Here is a 21,860-nt window from a genome sequence, read left to right on the forward strand (position 1 = left end):
TTTCTAAAGTTCAATAACTTCAAGAGACAGATTTTAAAAAACAATCAAAACTGACGCAGGAGAGGCCACCATGTTCTGACTTTTAATTCTCAGTGAGGGTCAAACTCGCCTGATAATCAGGCTGAATTTATACTTTGCTGCACTTCATTTATTCAGCCTGTCATTGTGTTTCTGTTAGCCAGTTTCTTGGTTGTTTACTAGTTATTATGCTTGGTTTTACCCTAAAGCAACCAGTAGCAAGTGACATATTCATCCCAGCAAAGCCATTTTCAGCTGAAGCTGCGGTAGTGGTTGCTTTGAGCAGCTAACTTAGTGTTTCACATTGCTCAAGGAAATATGCCATTTTAAGAGTTATTTTTTCTATGCGAGGTTTTACACAACTTGTCCAAGTGTGTCTCATCTTCACCATATTGTTTCCATTTGTCTTTGTCTCCATTGTACTTGAATGTAGCTCAATAGCATGCTACAGTACATATGTAGGAAGGTGATCTCCCATTTCTTAGTAAAATCTGCAATTCTGTCTACTAAGCTCTGATTGGTCAATTGTTTTCTAATCAATGGACACAGCTAGATCTATTTGCATTGCTAGATGAGTCCAAGATGTGGGCTGTGGGATCAAGATCAAGTTTCAAGAAACAGCTGGATTCACCATTTCCCATAATGCAAACAAAAAAGTCCTCAGAGTTGACAAAGCTCTTCCAGAGCCACATTGATATCAATGTGTTAAACTGACCTTTGGTTTAATAGTAAAAAATAAAATAAATGATCAACCATTGATAAAACATCTAAATCATGTTGACTATAGTCATATGATATTAAATGAGAACAAATGAAAAACAGATGTAAATACTAGTTCATCAATTTAAAACTTGAATTATACATTCATCTATTTCATGGCTTTAATGGTCACACAGACAGCGGGCATTTTTGTAAAACAAAAGAAAAATAACACAGGCTTGTTCGTAATTGAATTGCTTTTATTAAGACAGTTCAGTGAGGAAGAATCTTCTTGTTGAAGTATTATTATTATGCATATACAGTACTATTTCAACAAATGTATATTTTTATATATACATTGCATGCTGAATACAACTTCACTACTACTACTACATTTTTATGTTTTGTAAATTTTTTGTATAATTCTGATGTTCGGTCACAACAGTAATCTTCTGTTCTTCATCTTCACAGTTGTTCTTCTCATCCCAGCTGCATATGGTGCATCTGGTTATTTTAAATCTAAAAAAAAGAAAAAGTAATTCACATGATGATGAGTACAAACAAGCGTGATGTACATTTTTTGAAACTGAAAAGTGGCTAATGTCTTACCTCAAGTCAATCATGATCCGAGCAGAATCCTCTGTGACCTTACTCTTATGGCTTGATGGGAACTTCTGTTTTGATCAGTGTTGTTATGTCTGGGGACAAAGACCTAATTACTTGACATACCTGCAGGCTTCAGGACACCATAATGAGGATGATTACAGTCATATTTTTAAATACGCTGCATTTTCACATACAAATATTGAACATAGACTACTAACCCTCAAAGTCGACAAAGATGATGAGGTCATCGTTCTTGAGGTAATTACGCCGTCTGAGGTCAAAGTGCTTGACAAAGTTGCGCCAGCCCCATGATTCACCTCTGTAGCAATTACAGGAAGAATCATATCTCCCCACAATAGAGGGATTGTCCCAAAACAACTTCCCATTTGATGCTAGAGGACACAAAAAGACAAAGCCACCATTTGAGGAGTGATCCCACTATGTGCATGATAGTGTAGTCATCAAGGAACAGCTTGTGACTTCATATCGTTAAAAGCTGTTGGTCTGTCAGTCTGCCACATTGATCAAGACTCAAATATCACAATAATAATTGGATGGATGGTCACTACATCTTGTAGACATTCATGCTCAGAAATCCTAAGGTCTTTGATGAGGCCCTGACTTTTCCTTCAGCACAGTCATGTTGGTTGACATTTGTAGTTTTAGGTAAAATGTCTCAACTAATAAAGACATTCATGGTCCCTTCATGATAACTTGTAAAACCTCTGTTGATCCCTTTTCGTGTACTACTTTGCTACCACTTATATGCAAAGTTTAGGATGCTAATGTGCTAAGATGTTAACTACTGCTAACACTGCAATGCAGTCACTGCCATTGAGAGCATGTTTGCTTCGGTCTTGTTTCCTCTGCAACACCTAGCAGAAATTTAGATTCCTAATCTAATCTACCTGTTAAGTTGACAATTTTCATTGTTGTGCTCTTTTTAAAGCATTTACTTGTTTACAGCAATCAACAGAGTCTCACTGTGCAGTGGAACATGGGTGCAGTTTATGAAAGTTCTGATTTACACCACCCTGCAAGAAAACATATTATCATATTTATTGCACTGTTGAATTTGTATGTGTTGTCATCGCAGTGCCCTGCTCTTGTCGTAATGCCTCTGGGGATAATGGATAGGTGCACTTACTAGTCATCATATTAGTTGTGAGGCTGCGAGCAGTGGACATCCTCAGCTTAATGTCTGGGTCTTGGTCCATCACCACCAAGGTGGCCTGTCGGTTAACTGCTGGCCACTGCAACACCACATCGTTGTCGCCACTGGCCAGGTGGAAGTACAGCCCAGTGTAGTTCCCTGTGTAATCAGTGTAAGACGACAAAGGCATGAGGCGGACCCCATAACCGTAGCCCTCGGGGCTGTAGAAACGAGGGCTCTCAATAACTGTGTCAGCATCAGCTGTCTCCATGATCTTGGAGAAGTTATGGATTGTCCACACAGCATTGGGGCAGCGTGTCTCAGTTAGGCTGATGTCATCAATGTAGATGCCACCAGTGGATGCAGTAGGATCGCCACGCAAGGCTTGGAAAGCATAGCGGAATTTCACCCCTACCTCCATTGGGACATGGGCGATCTTCCATATGTGGTCAGAATCCGCTGGGTAACAGGGAAAGGGACAAAAGCAGGTGATTATCTTATCTTAGAAGAAAGAATGGAAGCAGAGGGGAACATCTAGTCTGGCTCACTCCAAAGTTAAAAAATTACTGCATTTAGTTTGTTTTAATCCATACTAGTGATGAAGAATTTCTCAAAATTTTATCAAAATCACAATACAGCCAAGTGCAATAGCCAAATCGCAGGAGCTGCAATTTTGTGATGAAGGTAAATGATTATTTATGTAAGTTTTGTGACTGCATTTCACAAACAAAAATGTAAAAACGACAAGTTAAGGTTTCATGGTGAGTTACCAACTTCTTTGTCAAGACTGTGATTTCTTACCTATCTAATTTTGGATAGGGCCAGGCTAGTTTTTTCCCTTGTTTCCAGTCTTTATGCCAAGCCCATGACCTGCTGGCTGCATCATGTATAGCATACAGACAGCTGACAGTGATGTATGATTCATTCCTATTCCTTTCAAATAATGATACAGTAGCAAACTTTACCATTCCAAACCTTTAATCATTGACTGTGTGTGATCAAGGTTATTGCTGTGTAGACAGTTAGGGGGTGTCTAAAATGTATGTTTTGTGGTGTCCTAAAATAATTTGAATATAATTTTACTGAGCAGATAAACAAATGGCCAAATGAATATTTGCCTAGATGCAAAGTATTTACTGTGAAGCTCCTGGTAGCTGCTGTGAAATTTGGGCATTCCATTAACACTGTAACAGTATATACCATAAAAGGTGTGTATTTTCTTCACTCTACGAATGGTGCCTGTGCCATCATCCATCTTGACCCAGATCACCAGCCTGTCCTTGGAGCTTCCAGTCATCTTATAGAAGAACTGCAGACACTGAAGCTTCCTCTTGGGGTAGAGTGTTCGGGATTCCAGCAGAGCAGATTCCTGAGGCTTCCCGATCATGGTATCGAAGTGCATGAAGTACCCAGCGTCTGCAAAGTCAGACTAGCAGCTATTACAGCATACAGTGCGAATTCCTTTTTATGTTAATTTCTTTCAAGCTGTCTGAACTGAGAATAATCAGTAGTTGGGACTTTAAAAGAGACATTATTCAGTTCTGACCTCTGCATTTTCCCAGGAGTGTGTGATCCTCTGCACCCACACTGCTTTTGGTATGGACCCAGTCAGCATCATCAGTGGAGGACTGGATCATCCCGCAGATGCTGGCAGACTCAAAGGCACACTGGTCCAGCATGGTGAGAGGACCAGCTGGGGAGGTAGAGGGAGTGACGATTTGGAGATTTAAAAATTTCTGGCCAGTTTTGGTACTTTCATATGTACTTCCTAAACATGATTTCCGTCTACTGGTACTGCATTTGCAACAGATACATACAGCAGTTGTACATCCGGTTGAGCCTGAGGGTGTCCATCTCGCTGAAGTCAAGATACTGGCCAATGATGTTGTTGAAGGCTTTGATTTTAGTGGTGATAGTGGGGATGGAGTCAGTCTTATTGAATGAGAAGGGCCTGTAATGCATGATAGACTCGTAGTCGTAGGGTGTGTTTTGATCTGTGATGAAGTCATCGTTGTATTTGTTGAAATTGTGTTCAAGCCCTGCAGAAAATTAACGTTAATTTAGTCATGCCTACGAGACAAAATGCCTTAATAAGGGTTAAATACATACTATAGGTTATCAATTGTGGGTTAAAAATACCTAATGTGACAGTATAAAATTCCATGGCATTACTCCCAACAGAACACAGATGACCAAAGAAACAAAATGATGCACAATAAAGTTGAAAGACAAACCTGGTAAAACCTGATCCAGCCAGATATCAACATAGTCATCCCTGTCGGTACGGGACTGTTCATGGTAGAATCCCAGAGCGTGGAGTAGTTCATGTTCTATCACCGCCTTGTGATCGCAGCCTGGCCCCAGAGACAGAATCTGACCATAATGCTGATCACCAACACTGGAGAAACACCTTTAACAGTAGAAGCAGTAAAACCATTACATTTAAAGGGATACTCCAGTGATTTATAGTTGCACTCATATAAATTTTTTGGACTCACAAGAGGCAGAAATACTCTAACTCTATAAATTGGTATTTATTCGGTATCAAATATCAACAGAAATTTTTTGCAAATAGAGCAAACAGATGTAAGACAGGCCATACCCATCTCTCTTTTCAAACTTGATGTATGTCTTCTCTCCCTCATAAGGCTTGAAGTCAATACAAGACTTCAGCCGATACATTTCAAAAGCCTGGTGGACACAGCCCTTGGCATTTAGATCTGAGGAGTGAAAGAAACAACAGAGGACACAATATTTTTTCATCCAGGTGGTTAGAAGAGTCACCAGATCAGCCTCAAGTGTTGTTAAACAGGCGTCTGAGTTTTTCAGACGCTCGCTTTTTTATTTCCCACAGAACATCAGATGCTTATCTGTGTGTCGTGAATAGAATCTTTATATGAGAGGCACAAACTGTGGCTAACTCTGGGCCATACATGTGACAGTGAGTATTTACAATAAATACAGTTTTCACATTGTACTGAATATCAGAGAAACCCACCCAAATCATCACCCAGAATGTATGGGATTGGAAATTTCCATCTGGATGTTGTGTCAATCACGGCATTCCTTCCTTCCTGTAGCATTAAAGAGGTAAATGAGCTTCAGTTGTGACCAAACGTCAAATTGTAGCCAATAAAACACACACAATAAGCCTATCATGTTATGTGAAATAGATATTACAATGCCACTTACTCAAAAGCAACCAAATTAAGCAAATACATTTATTTATTTATTTATTTATTTATTTATTTATTTTTATTTTTATTTTTTTTTTTATTGTATTTTTTTTTTTTTTTTTTTTTTTTCAATCATAAAAATGCAACTTACATGAATTAGAATGTCCCCTTCAAACAGGTTGGCATTTGAACCTGCAGCACCGGCACAAACAACAAATTTTATTTCACTTGCATTTGTGTGTAAGTGTGCATGGATGCCTTTGCTTATTGGCACTTTTTTTTGCTGTATTTTATTTATGCAAAGCACTTTAAATTAATTTTGTACATATGTACGTTTTTATGTGTGTATACTGTATAATATACTGAACTGAACTGAACTGAGTTGAGTTGAATAGAATTGAATTTTGCTCACCAGGGTTTAGCACAGGGTTCACATCCTCACCATTCTCATACACCTCTGTAACACAAACACAGATACATTCAGCTCAGTCTTGTCACAGCCTTTCAATAACTCTTATTCATTTCACAAAAGATAATTTTTGACATACCATGTACCTCAGGACGAACAGGTATCTGAATAAAATAGAATCAGTATAAGTCATCATGTAGTTAAAGGTCACATCAGATCATGCATGCTAATTAATCATTTAGTACTTACAGTATAAGCAGTGGCGAGAGCCACGAGTCCAAACAATAACAGCACTCGCTCCACCATCATGCTGAGTGTCACCAAGTGAATGCTGCAGCTGCTCTTTAAATGTGCACGTTGACAAGATATGACCTTTAAACACTTGATGAAGTTTATGTTGGAGTAACTGAAGGACTCCAACTCAGCAACGTTACTGATTGGTGAACTGATTTATGAGGTGTCATCTGGCTTGATATCTTATCTTGTTTATAACATCCCATATTGGCACCCCTAAATTCAGCTCATCGGTGTGTGTATGTTATATAATTCGTGTGCTCTACCACCAAACAGTTGACAGGACTTTAGATAAAGTGCTGATTTTAATGTGTATTTTGTTCCGAGTCAATGAGAGTGAATCTGTCACGCCAGTCATCTCATTCAACCACTAGATGGCAACAAACACCCGGACCAGCACCGTTCAGCGTGAAGCTCTTCTAGACCCAAACAAACAGCATGAGTGTGAGGTTGAAGGTGCAGTACCTGTGACACTGATTGACACACCTACAGAGAGGTAAGATAGACTCAAAGTGTGGATCAGCAGCTGGTTTTATGGTTGTGGATTCATGCTTTGACAGTTCCAAAACTCCTAATGCAACTTTCACTGCTCTTCAGAATAACTGTCCATATGAAATTGTTTCATGTATCGTAACATCTGTCTCGCTCACACAGCCTCTTACTTGCACTTGGTTGTTGTTTTATTCTAGTCCATGGTTTTTCCCTTTGACAATCTGGATGTCATTTTCGTGAGCTCTCATGAAACGCTAAACGGATGGAAGCAGTGGTGTCGTTCTGATGAAAGAGAGACGCAAGGAGACTGAAGGAAACAAACGTAATGCAAAATGAGATTCTGCCTCCAAACAAGTTACTGTGAGTTTCTAGCACTGCATGTTGTACGTCTGTATCATAGAAACACGTCATTAGTAACCATCGAGCATGACTTGACGTGACTGCAGCTAACGTTTTTAAAGTTATAGTTAACTTCGTCGTGTGGCAAAACTATCTAGAATTATTATAATAACTGTTTGCTAATGTTACTAATTCACGTCATAAACGTGACTCGGTTGTCACCGGGCTTGCTTAGCAATGAAAGAGGAGATATTGCAGATGGCACATTCACAGCTTTTAAAGTTGCAGTTAAGGTTAGCTAACGTTAGCTTGTCGTATTAGCACATTAGCGTAGCTTCCTAGCACGTTAGCTGACGTTAGCAAGGTGTTCCTGCCATAGCTAGGTCAACTAACAGAAGATGAGCTATTTGCAATATCTTCACGAAGCTTAGCTGAATAAATGAACGTTGCATATGATCAATAAATCACTGGAATATTCGAGGAATGTAATAGTGATAACAACATCAGATGACGTACTGTGTATCGCAGACGAGGTGGCCGAGTGGTTAAGGCGATGGACTGCTAATCCATTGTGCTCTGCACGCGTGGGTTCGAATCCCATCCTCGTCGGCAACATTTAACGTTTTTGTTTTGTTTTTTTTAAATCAGTCACTAGAACAGTGCAATACAGTGACTGGTGTTAGGTATTAATGACTATATTTTATCATGGCTTTTCTCTACAGTGGTAACAGCCAACTGCAGCATTACATCTCTCTTGGCTTATTATGCAGTCATGATAGAGTAATTGCTTCATTTATTTTGGTTATTACGCAAACAAAATCGCAGTTTTGCACCTTTTTTTTATAGGAATAGTCACATACTGTAATCTTTATGTTTGTCCGTGTGATTTTCTTCTCCACATAGCTTTGCAGTAACATGACTATATTACAAACAGCCCCACTAGTCTTAAAGCAAGGATTGTTAGATAATTTGTTACACACTGCACTTAAATCGAATGCTTTCACATTGGGTCACCACCCTCATTGCCTTTCTTCTTTTGGTTTTATTCCAAATAATCCTCATCTGCTTGATAGCCTCTGTTGTGACATCCCTCATTTCTGTTCGTTTGTTTCTCGTCACAGCTCTTCTGGGACTCCACAAGGCATCTCACATCTCCTGTAGCTCCATAATGACTTTGTTCAGCTCCAGGAGAGAGCTGGATCATCTCTGCCCGTCCTTCCCTAAGATTATCTGTGGTCTTGCTTCCCGTTGTCTGTGAGTGGGACAGAGGAAATGCAGAATTATCCATCCATTATCTATACCGCCTATCCCTTTCGGGGTTGCGGGGGGCTGGAGCCTATCCCAGCTACAATGGGCGAGAGGCCAGCCGATTGCAGGGCCACATGCAAGGACAAACAAACATTCAAACTCAAACCTACGGACAATTTAGAGTCATCAATTAACCTAATGAGCATGTTTTTGGTCTGTGGGAGGAAGCCGGAGTACCCGGAGAGAACCCACGCATGCACGGGAAGAACATGCAAACTTCACACAGAAAGGCCCCGCCTGACCCGGGGATCGAACTGGCAACCTTCTTGCTGTGAGGCACACGCACTACCTGCTGCGCCACCGTGCAGCCCCAATGCAGAATCATGGACAAGGAAATAACCATCCATAGGCCTGTCTGTGTATTATTAACAGCCTGGGCAATTTCATCCCATTTCCCACCTTGACAAATCATGCTATTAGTGAAGTCTCGAAGACGGCCCAGTCATTTTTGTGATAGTATGTTTTGTTGCCCTTGAATTTCACATACCTTGTGGTCACGGTGATGCTGATCTATGGCATACTGATATTTGGCTGCATTCAGTCCGAGGGCACCAGCTAGTCTCTCTCCAAGAAAATCGCAAGCTGATTTTGGAGACGACAGAGTTACTCAGAATGTCTTTGTAGGTACAATTAGGCGCACGGTTTATTTAGTATGTTTTGAATAGTAATTGTCACATTACGTACTCAGCAGTGAAATCCTCCCAATGAAAATGGCCACATTCTTGAATGAGAACCGAGTCTGAGGTGGAGGAGGCAGAAGAAAACAGATGACATACCTGCTACTTAGTGACATCTTATATGACGTGTGTCGCTTACATAGTGTCCCACCCTCTCTGCAGGTCCTCCGGATTGACGTATGTCTGATGACGGCTCCTCTTCCTCCTCACTCTCTTCCTCCTCCAGAGTTTCACCACTGGAGAAGTGGATGATCCTCCTCCGTTTGGACACGGCAGGACTCTCAAGCTCTGTCTCCTGGATGTCAGGCGATGTCTGACAGAACGCATAGGTCTTTACATAAACTTTTGTTTGTTTTCTCTTTCATTTCCAGATACGTTGTCTTTATGGGACATGATCTATGTCCATCATGTTGTCATCTTATAGGCTTTTTTATATAAAGTCTGCAGAGTGAAGTTTAACAAACCGCTAGTTGCAAACAGCTGTTAAAAGTTAACTTACACCTTTGCCAGAGTGTTACTGAAAACAACCTAAGCTAACATCTCTGCTTGTCTTGCTTCATTATTACAACACTTACTTCCTGGTGGCTGCTGTTCATTGTCATATTAAAAGTCTTTCTTTGTCGCTCCAGTGCAACCCCGTCAATTCTTTCTCATGTCACTGCCGTGCTTTATGTCCATCCACGCTGGCTGTGCTACGTAGAGAACAACTACTACAGGATTCAGGATCAGCCTTGAAACCTGAGACGGACAAATAAAGCAGTGTGAGTCGTTACAGAGCTGTCGCTGTAATGCAATCAGTTTCATTCTTGGGCTCAAGGGGCTGGGCTTGTCACAGTGTGTAGAATGTCATGGGTTATTGCCAACTTTAGCCACTTAAACCTTATATTAAACCAATATTCCCCTTGTATTTGTCCCTTAGGTGGCCTGAAAGGCAGATAAATCATTTGTTACACTCTGTTTGATATCACATCCACACATTGCATATCTGCTTGTTGCAGCACGTCTCTTTACGCTTGAGTGAAACATTCAAATCCAGGGCACTACTTTCTGTGGATGTTTCCCTTGAACTCAGCCTGGCATATTTGGTGCTGTGAGATCTTTATTAAAATGTATTTAAATGAGGGGTCAGATAACGGCAAAGCAAAGCCCAACCAGCTCAGACGAGTGCTGCATATAACATGGAGCACCAATTGGCTATTGTGCTCACGTTTTGTGGTCATGTCCGAAGTTTGGACACATTTAGATGAATGTGTTGGATGCCCTTGAAGAACTGTTCCCAGGTCATTATCAGGGTTTGACAATGCTGAAGCACAAGTTTGGACTAAGTGTTTTAACTGGGACTCCAGATGTTTAGCATTGCGCTTCTTACAGTAGAGGCAAAGATAACCTGATTTACAGCGTTAAGATCCAAAAATGCTGAATCCTACATTTCCCATAATGCCACCCAGCATCTTTCTCATGAGATCAGCTGAGATAACCCTGATTACATCAGCAGTTACTTTCTTAGGCTTCCTTCAGACAATACACAAGTGTTCTCAGGCTAACAAGTGCTAACCATGACCTGTAAAACTTACTTTTACTGAGACCCATTTAACATACTGATAGGGTTATGCTGATTCATTGTATTCTAAAAATCTTCAACTCATTAATCATGTGGACATATATGAGCAAAAGATGTGGAAGAATGGAGTTTTATGGATGATTTAATAGAGTTTGAAATACATTTTACATGAAGGACACCATTAGAGGAGGAATAATGAGCAACAAGAGTTTACATTGCAATGGTGACCTGTCACACCCTTTTAATAAACAGTTGCCTTGAAAAGAATAAAGGACTAGCATTGGTCTGATGAATGCAGACAAGACAAATGCCATGAGCCCTTTAATTCCATCACATCCCCACTGACAGCCCTGCACAACTGAGTATAAAGTGCAAAGCTGTTGTGCTATAATTTAGTCAGAAAGTTAGCTTGTCTGCCTTTCACTACTGCCGGGGTCTTCCTCAGGTAAGATAATATACCTGTCGGGGCATAAGTGAGTACATGTGAGCAGTATAATACAGTTGATACGAGTTTCCAGCAATTGATAGTTCTGTTTTAATAGGCATTTATTTTTCCAAGTTGGAGAGTTCTGACAATATGAGCAACTTCTGTGAAGCAGCCAGAGCTCACATCCCCAGTATCTAACAATGCTCATGCCCTGATCTTTGTCTTTCAGGAAGGGGATAACACTTAAAAGACCTACAGTACATACATTGTGTCAACTACTGACAGCAGCACTCCGGGTAAGCTTGTTACTGTATGTATCAGAGGGGATTTCCGTTTTTATCCACTGAAGCGAATGAAAATCAACGTCACCAAAAACATTGGAGTTACATAGAATCGTATACTGTCATAAGTGTTTTAAGCTCTCAACTAAAAGATATCGTGGCATGACAATAGAAATAAATTAAGAACTAACACTATCAGGGATATAATCACAAAATCCCTAAGCATGTTAAAGAATGACTCAGCCTCATCCAATGATAAAGTTTCCTTAAATGAATAGAAGTAAAAAAAAAAACAGCTATGTCATGTACAAAAATGACTACAGTACATATATCATGTGATCTAAATCAAATGTTGATTGTAAACTGCTACAGCCAAAACAAACCAAATGCACCAGCAATAACACGTCATCTTGTTAAGTTCGTCTGTCCGCTGTTGATTTACATTTGACGTCATGAATAAATGTCAGTCTGAAATTCATTCAAATCATTGGAAAGTATTAGTAGTAGTGTACAGGCTGATTGTTGGAATGCAGTTTCCTTCATTGGTAAATATATAAAAATCTGCCTTTGTATCGTTTTGGTTTTCACTACTGTAGCTTTTGTTCAGATCCATATCCTGAGGCCATTTCGCAGATTGTTCAATAGGCCGGTTTCCATTTTTTGAAGTCGTCATTCTATAAACCAGTGCCAAAAAGGTTAAAAGGAGCCACTGTAAACAGGTTTACACTGCAGCTAAAGGCACCATTAACAGAACTTCTTCACCTATAAGGCTTACTTCTAATCATTCCACTTCAAACAACTTCATGTACAGACCTAATTTGAAGTAATCCCTTCAGCTGATGTGTCATCACTAACAAAATCCTGAAAGGAGTTTCCATCTTGTTTGAGGTTTACTTTATGACAAGCTGTGACTGGCTCTGGCTTAGATGTGAGGACAATGGTAGTCATACCCACAGACAATACGCATGTTTCAGCATAAATGTAAAACACCATAGATTAATATTACAAAAACAAAACATTTTTCCTATGGAGGTTTACATGAAAAGGAATATGGAGGCCATCATTATAATAGATGGTACTGAAGCGTGAGGCTGAAGATGGAATCTGTGGACAGTTTAGGAGATGACACAGCCTGTGTCCTTCTGAGGCTTCAAGTCTGGCTCCTTCACTGGTTTCACCTCCTCCTCCTTGGGTTTGGCCTGGAGTTAAAGCAAAAATAACACATATTTGAAACAACACAGCCTCAGACACACATGTTAACTATTAAGGCTCTTTTCGGATAAAGATTCCATTATGTCGTCCAGCCTTCGTTGGAATAAACTTTGAGGTGGGCCACAGTACCTTGTCATTTTTGGCTCCCTTGGTCAGGTCAAAGGTGGCATAGACTTCGGCAGAGCACTGCTCACTGAGAGGCGGCAGCTCAAAGGGGACCGGCTCAGCCAGGCCATAACTCGCCTTCAACTCTAGCTGGGGCGCCTCAGCTGGGATCTTGTGGAAGTATCTGAGGAAATATGTCCAAAGTTGGAATTTAAGAGGGGAACACTTTCCCCCTCCTGCAATATCACAGAGGCTTTAGCTGTTGTACTTGGATCTGTTTAGCATCCAAATATATTACAACTAGGAAAGATTCAGTATGTATAGGCACAATGTACAAGGGCTCATCTTGAAACCTAAATCAGACAATATGATTTGCTGAGAAGCTGTCAGGTGGTAAAATGATCAGTTCCTATTCACAGTGTTGAGATGTAAAGGTCAAAAGTGTAAAAATGCCTGTGACTGTGCGCATTTTCTTGTTCCCCTGAACAGGTTTCCACACACACATACTGCAAATTGAATTTAACTGAATTTCCAGAAAATCTGCAAATGTAAGTGAATGCTTTTTTCCATCTAATATTATGTGGTTATTAGGAGTTGGTTCATTGAGGTAAGCAGTAGGTGGCACCATTTGTCCCATCAGAAAACCATTATACCATTGCTAAAGAACGGGGTGAATTGTGTTAATCTGAGGAAGGTTACATTAAACTGTTCCAGTGTGTTACTACAAAATGGAAACACGGCTCATACATGTGCATTATCTGAGTCTCCATGCAAGCATGTATGGGTCTGCGCTGACTGACTCACATGAAGCCATTTTCTCTCTGGCACTTCTCCAGCGTGTTTTTAATGACGCCACCCAGTTTGAGGAAGAACAGCTGCTCTGACGGCTTGGCTGTGGTGCCTGGGCCTTTGGTCTGACGATACTCTTTACACAGCGCCTCGGCACGGGAGTAGCCTATGACAGAGAGGTCTTCGTGTTAGTGCAGGAGAAATCCGTGCAGTGCAGCAAGGGAAGCATGGAAGAAAAGTGACACTTCATTTCAAGGCAAGATGCGTCCAAAAATAGTGCAGCGACACAGGAAACATCTGTGTCATGACCTAAATGCAGACAATTCATTGTGCTTCTACTACATGCAGCTAAACCCATATCAATATATTCTACAGGTACTTTCAACCTTGACCTGTATACTGCTGCTCTCTCATAGACTCGTCAGATGCATGCTGCAGAACTCCAGGTTGCAGAACACAAATTGAACTAAACATTACATACATTCATAATAACATACTGTACATGATGTAAGGTCACACTTATGAATGTCACATGATCTTTTATCTGATTGACTGGTTGTGCTTTCAGTGACAAGACATAGTGAGTATTAAAATCAAGAAGCACTTTTCACCAGTGGATTTACTGACAAAGGTACATGCCCCAAAGTGAAGCTAAATCACTGTCTGAACAGAGCTTGAAGCATGAATCCATATAAACACAAAGTGCAAATATACGAATACAGTATGTGGTTGAAATGATCATTCGTGTGCAACAACAGATGAAACAAATGTTAACTTCAGGACAGAGATATACATACACTTTTCTGCCTCCTGGAGAGATCGTATAGCCTCACCACACTTGTCACTGGCCAGCAGTGTCTGTCCATGATAACAGTAAGCCTACAAACACAATTAACTGTAATCAGAAGCCCGGTTGACATTTTCTTCTGTCTTTATGAAGAAGAGTAGGTTTCATGCAAAGCCTCTAGGCTCATTGAGGTTCCATTACAGAAATAAAAGTACTTTGAACTGCATTAGAGTATGCATGGACTTACGTAAGCCATATAGAAGTGCTGCTTCAGCTGAAGATACTTCCTCCACTTGCTACTGCACTCTGGCTCCAAGGTGTTCAATGTGTGGTCTGCGGACAGAAATACTGGCCTTTAATAGTCTGCTCGAGAGTGGTTCAAGTCCCAGGTCTCAGATGAGAGCACAGCAACTCCAGAGAACCTTTATCATAGACTATTTCAGCATCACAGTTGAGGAAGCTGAACGTGGGAGTTTGACTGTGTGTGTTTTGATTCACTGATTTGACTTAATTGTGTGAAGTGAAAGATCCTGCTCTGCAATGGCAGTGCAACAGACTGAGTGACATACTGAGGATATCCAAACCTCAGGACATAAACGTCCAGGATGCATTCCAATAGCTGCGGATGATCAGTTTTAACTCCAAAGGAAATGACCACATCACTTCTACGACATGGCAGCATTTCTCACAGTCAGAAAACTTTCTGTGTTATTATTACCTTTCTACACGCATCACTGAAGGACCTCCCATGTCAAGGTTGAGTAGTGCCTCACACCCATCCTGATTATCACGCTGTATTTTACACAAAACCAAACTTAAGAAAAAAACACAACTGTCAAAAGTGCAAAAACACTGACCAGCTTTCTGATAGAAGTTTGCTGTCTCAAATGCCAGCGCTGCAATGAGTGTGGCATTGTGTTTCAGTTCAATCGCTCTGGCAATTGTCACTGTAAAAAACAGAGAAATAGATGGTTAAGAACTAAAAAGAAGATAGAAATATATACAACCTAGATAAGATTAGAAGTGATTTTTGATCTAACATTTATTGTTCCCATGAGTCATTTGACTCTGAGCTTGGTCTGGAAAGACCCCTCTTTCATTTTTTTGTTTTTAAGTTTTTACTTCATACTGCATTTTTCTTCATACAGCCAGTAATATTCAGATTGTATTATTTCATGTTGTGACATGATCAACAATTTTATTTGCTTATCTGCTCGTGCTGAGAGACAGGCTCTTGTGAAGAAATATTTAATGCTACAAGACAACATACTAATGTCAGTGTGAATCATATAGATATCAGAGTACACAGGTATCACCGCTCTCATGTCACAGTGTTGTTTTACCATTACGCTCATGGTGGTTACAAAGCAGGTTAAGAAAATACAAATGTGCAGCTAAGTGTAATGAAACATATTTTACATTCCCCAAAAAGTCATCAGAAGTTAATCTTAAAACTTGAACAAAAAGTCATTATTAAGTAACACAAAAATAGTGAGAAGAAATGAGCTGCAGAAACAGATGCATGCCAGCCATGGCTAAAAAATACACATACAGAGCTTTATAGTGACCTGGAGCTGCCTTACCTTCTTGTGCCTCTGCTTGGCACTGGATGATATATGCATCAATCACTCTGGGCTCCAGGTCTCTGCCCTTTTCAGCTGGGGTGATGAGACGAGGGATGTGGACCTCCTGTCGCAAACATGCCAGAGATGATTTTTTTAAGTCTGACGCTGTGGGTACGTCTTCAGACAAAACTGAGACAACTGTGCTCCTCTGACACACACATGTACTCGCCTCCTATCAATGTTGCCCTGGAGTCAGTTTAGTAGCTGTGGGCTTGAGCCACATTTTTTAAACCACTGTTTGCTTATATTTTGGCAAATTGGTAGCTCTAAGTAACTGGAGATACTTCCACCAGACAGTGCTCCTGATGGCCACTTCGTGCCTGAATGGTGCCAGAGTTTCATGATGATAAACGGAAGTCCGCTGACTCTTTCAACGTTGAGGTTCAACATGTCAATACGGTGTCTGGGAAACTGGCTCTAAAATACTGAGTGCCACACAAATGCAAAAACCTGCAGGAACTCTTAAAACTAGACAAGCTGATCCCTTTAATCTCAATTTTAATTGATGTTATCTCTCGTGCTGTTGTCCTTGGCCTGTTTGTTGTGAAACTTGTTGATGTATCTTTTGTGTACCTCTGTGGCTTTTGGCATGTTGTAATTTAGTTTTTAAAATTACAAAAAAAAAATTACCCCAATCTGCCCCGACTGGTACTGCATATCAAGAAAGGCTAAGAGTAAGACTGGAGGTGACTTGGAATCACACAGCTCTATAATAACTTCTGTAGATGTATCTCACCTTGAGGTTTTTGAATATACCAGCAGCAACTTTCAGGCTCCGGTGAACATCTTTTGCTTCAGCCTCTGTTATGCTATTGAAGAGAAAACACAACAGTAAAAAATATTCAGTATGGGAACAAAGCAATGTACATTTCTTTAAATCAACTGATTCCATGGAAATGAATACAACAAAAAGGCACATACTTTTCTTTCCCTGCTAGTCTCGAGGCAAACTTGGTATACCAGAGGGCTACATTGAAGGCCATGGAGACCAGTTCAAAGACTGCATCCTGCTGGGCACTGGGAGGAGAGCATGGAAACACAGTGGGTTGTACAGACCCCTATAAGCACACGTCAACAATGATAAGATTTAAAAATAAATTAGCCCCTGCAATGCACAGCTCACTGTAGCTGTAGCTGCGGTTTTGCTAGGTAACGACTACGATCAGAAAGTGTCTGACAAACCTTTGTGGGGGAAATGTAATGACATACACAGAGCTGAGCGGGAGCTTCACACAGGATTAGACCCAGTGATATAGTTGCACTGACATTATATCTGTGAGTTGCTAAGAAGTGCACTCAAGTCATGGTAACAATAACAACTTTGGCTACTTTTCTGTGTGTTTTTTTTTTGTAATCAGTTCTGCCCATGATTCCTCATCAAATATTCCTTAATACTTGCAGCTGTAATTCAAATAAGAAATATCTTTCAAAGCGGTTGTTAATGGCCTCCTGGAAGGCACTATAGTTTACTACAGCCCACCTTAAAAAACGAACCTGACGCGCCAGATGGTCTGTTAAACAGAACCATCTAGGAAGTCATCCTTGGACACTGCTTGGACAAGGGCAGACACTCAAAAGATACTTTGCAGGCGATTGCTTGATCCATCTGTCTACTATCCAGTTCAGATAGAACTGTTGCTATAGCAGCATCTTCGCTAACCTCTTTAGGAGCTGCTGTTGTCACTTCTTTCACTGTCTTCACACCTTAACCACAACTGTAGCTGCCAGCAGTTTATAGCACATAGCACATAACTTGAAGCCAGATAAGATGGATTCAGGTCATGTGATCTCAAGAATCCAGCTGCCTCACAAGGTAACCTTAAAACTGCAACCTATCCACTTAACACTGCCATGCAAGCACAGAGATGCCTATGAGACTAGAAGTATTTTGGTCTGTGCTTTTACCTTGGCGTGTTTCCTTGTAAAGTGTCAGTCCACTTGAAGTTCTGGATGAACCTCATCTTGTTCTCCTGTGTAGTTCCATCCAAGGATAAGATAAAGCCTGTTGTATCAGAAACCAATATTTAAAAAAAAAAAAAAAAAAAAGATAAGCCGCTGGTTAGGTGCAAAGCAAAATTTTAAAAATGAAAGTTAGAGTGCAAACAAGAAGAAGCATTTTACAATAATTAACACAAGTATACAGTATTTTTTTTTCAGTCAGTGTTTTTAGGTAACGACATACTCACCAACTGTACAATTGTGAAGTTTTGGCATAATTAACTGGTTTTTAAGAACAGTTGTAAAAATATCTGATCCCACTCTGTCTTGCACTCATATGCAGTACACTCTCTATCCACTTGTTCCAACTTTTTACTGAAGCAATGTGATGGTTACGCTGTCAAATATGAAAGTTTCAGCATATTAAAACTTAGACCCTTTACTGTGGCTGTACCTGTACTGTTTATTTTGCTAGTTCGCCTACTAAATTCGGCCTGGCTAATGTGGCCAGTGGCATCCATCGTAGACCCACACACTTTAGCAATGTTGGAGTATTTAATATTTAGGGACAGTTAAGATAAACTGTGAGCATTAAGCCACATTTGAAGTCCATTAAATAACCAGAGTAGTAGGTTGGATATGGGGAAACTGTTTTTCACGTTGTTGTTTGTGTGGTTTCACAGAGCTAGAGATGACCTTATCTCCACATTTCAGACTGCAACACAAGCTCAGCTGGTTTTGTTGTTAAAGGAAAGGCCCTGTCATGCCAAAAAGTGATTGCCATCTGATTTAAAGATATTTAAACTGGTAAAAATGACTGGATTGGTTACAATCAGGCAGGTAAAATCATGCAAATAATGCTTCTAAGGATAATTTCAAAAGCAATAATCATTATCAACATTATCCATTTCATCTGGTGTAATTTCTAAGTTGTATATTTCTCTCAACTGTGCAATAACACTATTTATTATCCATACTGACAACAGTATTTTATAAATTGTATATATTGTGCATATACATAGACCTAGTATTTCTCAAGTGCAATATACAACATATGACATTAGTAGTTTTCACATAAGAATATTGGCAATAGCACTTTTTATGGCAGTAAGATGTTATGGCATTTAGGTTTTTTTTAGTCTGTACAAATGTACATATACAAAGCTGCTTTTCAATTCTGTATCCTGTATACTTTTTTATTTTGACCCCTTTATGCCAGTTTTGGATTTTTGTAATACTTGCTAGCTGTAACGACTGGATTTCCCCTGTGTGAGATCAATAAAGTCTTATCTTAGAATTTCTGTATTTTATTTGTGATTCATTGATTAAACCATGTAAAAAAATTTAAAAAAAAAAAAAAAAACTGCAAAGACTTCTTTGCCCAGAATTGTGTTGATTCAGTTAGAAGAAACGTTACAGTTACAGTTTCACAAAGACATACCTTTGCTATGACCACAGACATTAAGTCATGTATATTTGTAGGCTTGGACTGTTTGATCCAGATAAAAGTTTAAACTGGATGATGGCTTTCTGGCACCAGACCCCTGCTGCTGTGTGCCGAGTCGGCATGTTTGTCTGTTGCTATTGTATGTAAATATACTTGATAGGTCCCTGCCAAAGTATAATAAGTTGGTATGTGTGTGTGTCAGTGTCGGGCAGCAGCTACTGGTTTAACTACATTTCTCAGTAGCGTGATGGCAGTCACTGCTTTCTGAATCAAATAGCTTTTAGGTAGCTCAGCTCTCCCCGCTTCCATTTCTGGCACCGTCGCAAGTGGCAGCCCTTCCAGCATGTGAATTTCCCTTGGGGATGAATAAAGTATCTATCTATCTAGCTATCTATCTTTTATTGCTCAAGCAGTGCAGTAGTGTCCATGCAAGATACACTTTCTGAAGCATTTCTGAAGCTGAAACACAGCAGAGCTTTCTGCTGTGGTCTGAAATAATACTGCTAAGAATCCATAAGTGATGCCACTGCCACACACAGACATGTCAGGAAATTCCTAGCCAACAGTTTGGCCTACAACTAAGTCAAATTTAGCAAACCCATATAAGCATATAGAAGGTCCCCAGTTCAAATCCCGCTGTGGGCGCTGGTGGCGTGTCCTCCACCATGCCTTCAGTGCCTGCTGCTCGAGGAAAAAAGGGGCCTTTCTGTGTGGAGTTTGCATGTTCTCCCTGTGCTCACCTGGGGTATCCTCCATAAAATTACCCCCACTAAAAACATGCAAGAAGATCACCACCTGACCAATGGTGACAAAGAGAGTTGGGTCCCCGGGCACCGCTGTCAGATGTCAGCTGGCAGCCCACCGCTCCTGATCTGCCACGGAGGAAGGACGACCAGGATGGGCCAAATGCGGAGGAATTAATTTCACAGGAAGCATGGCGTGAAGCATGTAGTGTGCAACATAATGTGTGATGTGATAATAAAAAGTACGATTCTTCTTCTTCTTGAACAGTGCTTGACTGAACAGCATGTGTTTGTACTGACTGATCCACCAATGGGCAACACTGCACTTTTAGGCATTAAAACCCTATCAACATCCCTACCATATCAACATATTTGCTGCAGCATAAACAGACCTTGTAGGAGGGAGAAGTATGCATCTGTGGCATTTTTCATGATCTCGGGGTTGCAGGTGACATCAGTGAACATCTCCAGTAGCCTTGCCCTGGTTGTCCTCAGGTCACTAAATGTGTCAAACAAATAACAATCAGTTGATGATCAGAAAAATAGGCTGATCATTATAGAATTCATTGTGATTGTATCGAACAAGGCATTGCCATCTTGCAAGGAAAAGAGGTGACTGTGATCAAATTACAGCAACAGAAGCATGCCACAGATCAATATCAGAGTAAGGAGACAAACACAATGTAATATTTCTGTCCGTGATCATGGTAATATTATAGTCTGATATCACGGTTCTCAGGGTATTAAGTGGGGCTAGACATACTTGCATATCTTATTGGCGGCAGGACTCCCTGCCACTCCATAAAAATTGAAGGACACGGGCGCTGTTGCCTTCAGTGGGTTTCTGTGAAACCAATGTGCCATCCTGTGGATAAGGACACACCTATAGAGGTTGAAAACACAGGACAGCAAGCAGCTCATGAATGAGTTACATTTCTGGTATTAACACATAGTGGACAGAATGGAATGAGCAACCTCCCAAATAGCCAATACATTTAGTAAGGTTTTTAATAACTGGACAGCATTAGCTAGCTAATGTGTCATCTTTGCTAACGTCATTTTGTCGATCGCTACAACTCGCTAGCGGCCGTGTTAAGACTCTCTCCAGACACTACTCGCCCCTTCCCACAGTTCCCATGCTGAAAAGTCTATACAAAGCCTTTCTCGTTACTGCTGAATGCTATGAATTGTGTTTTGAATAATTATTTGTCTGCCTGTTGTAGACAAAAGTCAATTACGTAAGCTACGGGGAGCCATAGCTAACGGCTAACACTAGCTACATCTAAAAACACAAACATAATTCATTGAAACGATGTGACAACTGACTTATTACACGGCTAACTAAAAAGATTGAAGTCGTTTCAATATAGATTAACTTGCACTGTTTACCTGTCGTTCTGGTGTGGTAGATACGAGGTTTGGTAGTCCTTATGGAAAGTCTGACACTGATAACTTACTTCCGGAAATAAACACGGTGTAGAAGCAGACCAATGAAAGCACACTATTCAGTCATATGACGCGTGTCCGAAAAATACTTCAGATCTCTGATCAGCTTCTCTTTTGTTGACGGTTCAGTAACTCAAAAGGCCATAAACATGCCGTGATCTATTTTTAGGACCTGTCAGATCAGTTACTGATATTCTGTTTGTATGTATGTATGTATGTATGTATGTATGTATGTATGTATGTATGTATGTATGTATGTATGTATGTATGTATGTTTGTATTTGTACTGCTTTATTTTATGGTTCTGCAATTTCCACATGATTGTTTC

General features: G+C 40.3%; 3 protein-coding genes and 1 non-coding gene across 6 annotated transcripts; 1 reads left to right on the plus strand and 3 right to left on the minus strand.

Annotated features, from left to right (window-relative positions):
- Window positions 1-961: 961 nt before the first annotated feature.
- LOC139347618 (meprin A subunit alpha-like) lies at window positions 962-7,738 on the minus strand. Its single transcript, XM_070987336.1, has 14 exons — window positions 6,311-7,738; window positions 6,201-6,225; window positions 6,065-6,109; window positions 5,804-5,844; window positions 5,475-5,550; window positions 5,079-5,196; window positions 4,711-4,886; window positions 4,294-4,515; window positions 4,023-4,169; window positions 3,677-3,892; window positions 2,471-2,935; window positions 1,542-1,715; window positions 1,327-1,415; window positions 962-1,236 (listed from the first exon to the last, which is right to left on the minus strand). Exons 1-13 carry the CDS (start codon window positions 6,368-6,370, stop codon window positions 1,372-1,374), a joined length of 1,809 nt encoding a protein of 602 aa, XP_070843437.1. The 5' UTR covers window positions 6,371-7,738; the 3' UTR covers window positions 962-1,236; window positions 1,327-1,371.
- Window positions 7,714-7,795, plus strand: trnas-gcu (transfer RNA serine (anticodon GCU)). Its single transcript has one exon. It is a non-coding gene; the product is annotated as a tRNA-Ser (tRNA).
- A 189-nt stretch (window positions 7,796-7,984) lies between these two features.
- LOC139347619 (protein FAM177B) lies at window positions 7,985-9,796 on the minus strand. The gene is made up of 5 exons (XM_070987337.1): window positions 9,747-9,796; window positions 9,323-9,484; window positions 9,179-9,233; window positions 8,982-9,076; window positions 7,985-8,438 (listed from the first exon to the last, which is right to left on the minus strand). Exons 1-5 carry the CDS (start codon window positions 9,771-9,773, stop codon window positions 8,229-8,231), a joined length of 549 nt encoding a protein of 182 aa, XP_070843438.1. The 5' UTR covers window positions 9,774-9,796; the 3' UTR covers window positions 7,985-8,228.
- A 1,060-nt stretch (window positions 9,797-10,856) lies between these two features.
- Window positions 10,857-21,551, minus strand: brox (BRO1 domain and CAAX motif containing). 3 transcript variants are annotated; one of them, XM_070987543.1, is made up of 13 exons: window positions 21,476-21,551; window positions 20,850-20,951; window positions 20,479-20,585; window positions 17,864-17,960; window positions 16,880-16,975; window positions 16,695-16,767; window positions 15,917-16,022; window positions 15,191-15,280; window positions 14,581-14,666; window positions 14,344-14,425; window positions 13,562-13,712; window positions 12,782-12,941; window positions 10,857-12,639 (listed from the first exon to the last, which is right to left on the minus strand). In XM_070987543.1, exons 2-13 carry the CDS (start codon window positions 20,948-20,950, stop codon window positions 12,556-12,558), a joined length of 1,233 nt encoding a protein of 410 aa, XP_070843644.1. In that variant the 5' UTR covers window position 20,951; window positions 21,476-21,551; the 3' UTR covers window positions 10,857-12,555. The 3 variants fall into 3 exon arrangements, with proteins under 3 accessions (XP_070843644.1, XP_070843643.1, XP_070843642.1); XM_070987542.1 differs by having other exon boundaries at window positions 20,850-20,969; XM_070987541.1 differs by having other exon boundaries at window positions 20,850-20,978; window positions 21,476-21,543.
- Between the last annotated feature and the right edge of the window lie 309 nt (window positions 21,552-21,860).

This window comes from Chaetodon trifascialis, chromosome 19 (assembly GCF_039877785.1).
Source record: "Chaetodon trifascialis isolate fChaTrf1 chromosome 19, fChaTrf1.hap1, whole genome shotgun sequence".
NCBI classification, from domain to species: domain Eukaryota; kingdom Metazoa; phylum Chordata; class Actinopteri; order Chaetodontiformes; family Chaetodontidae; genus Chaetodon; species Chaetodon trifascialis.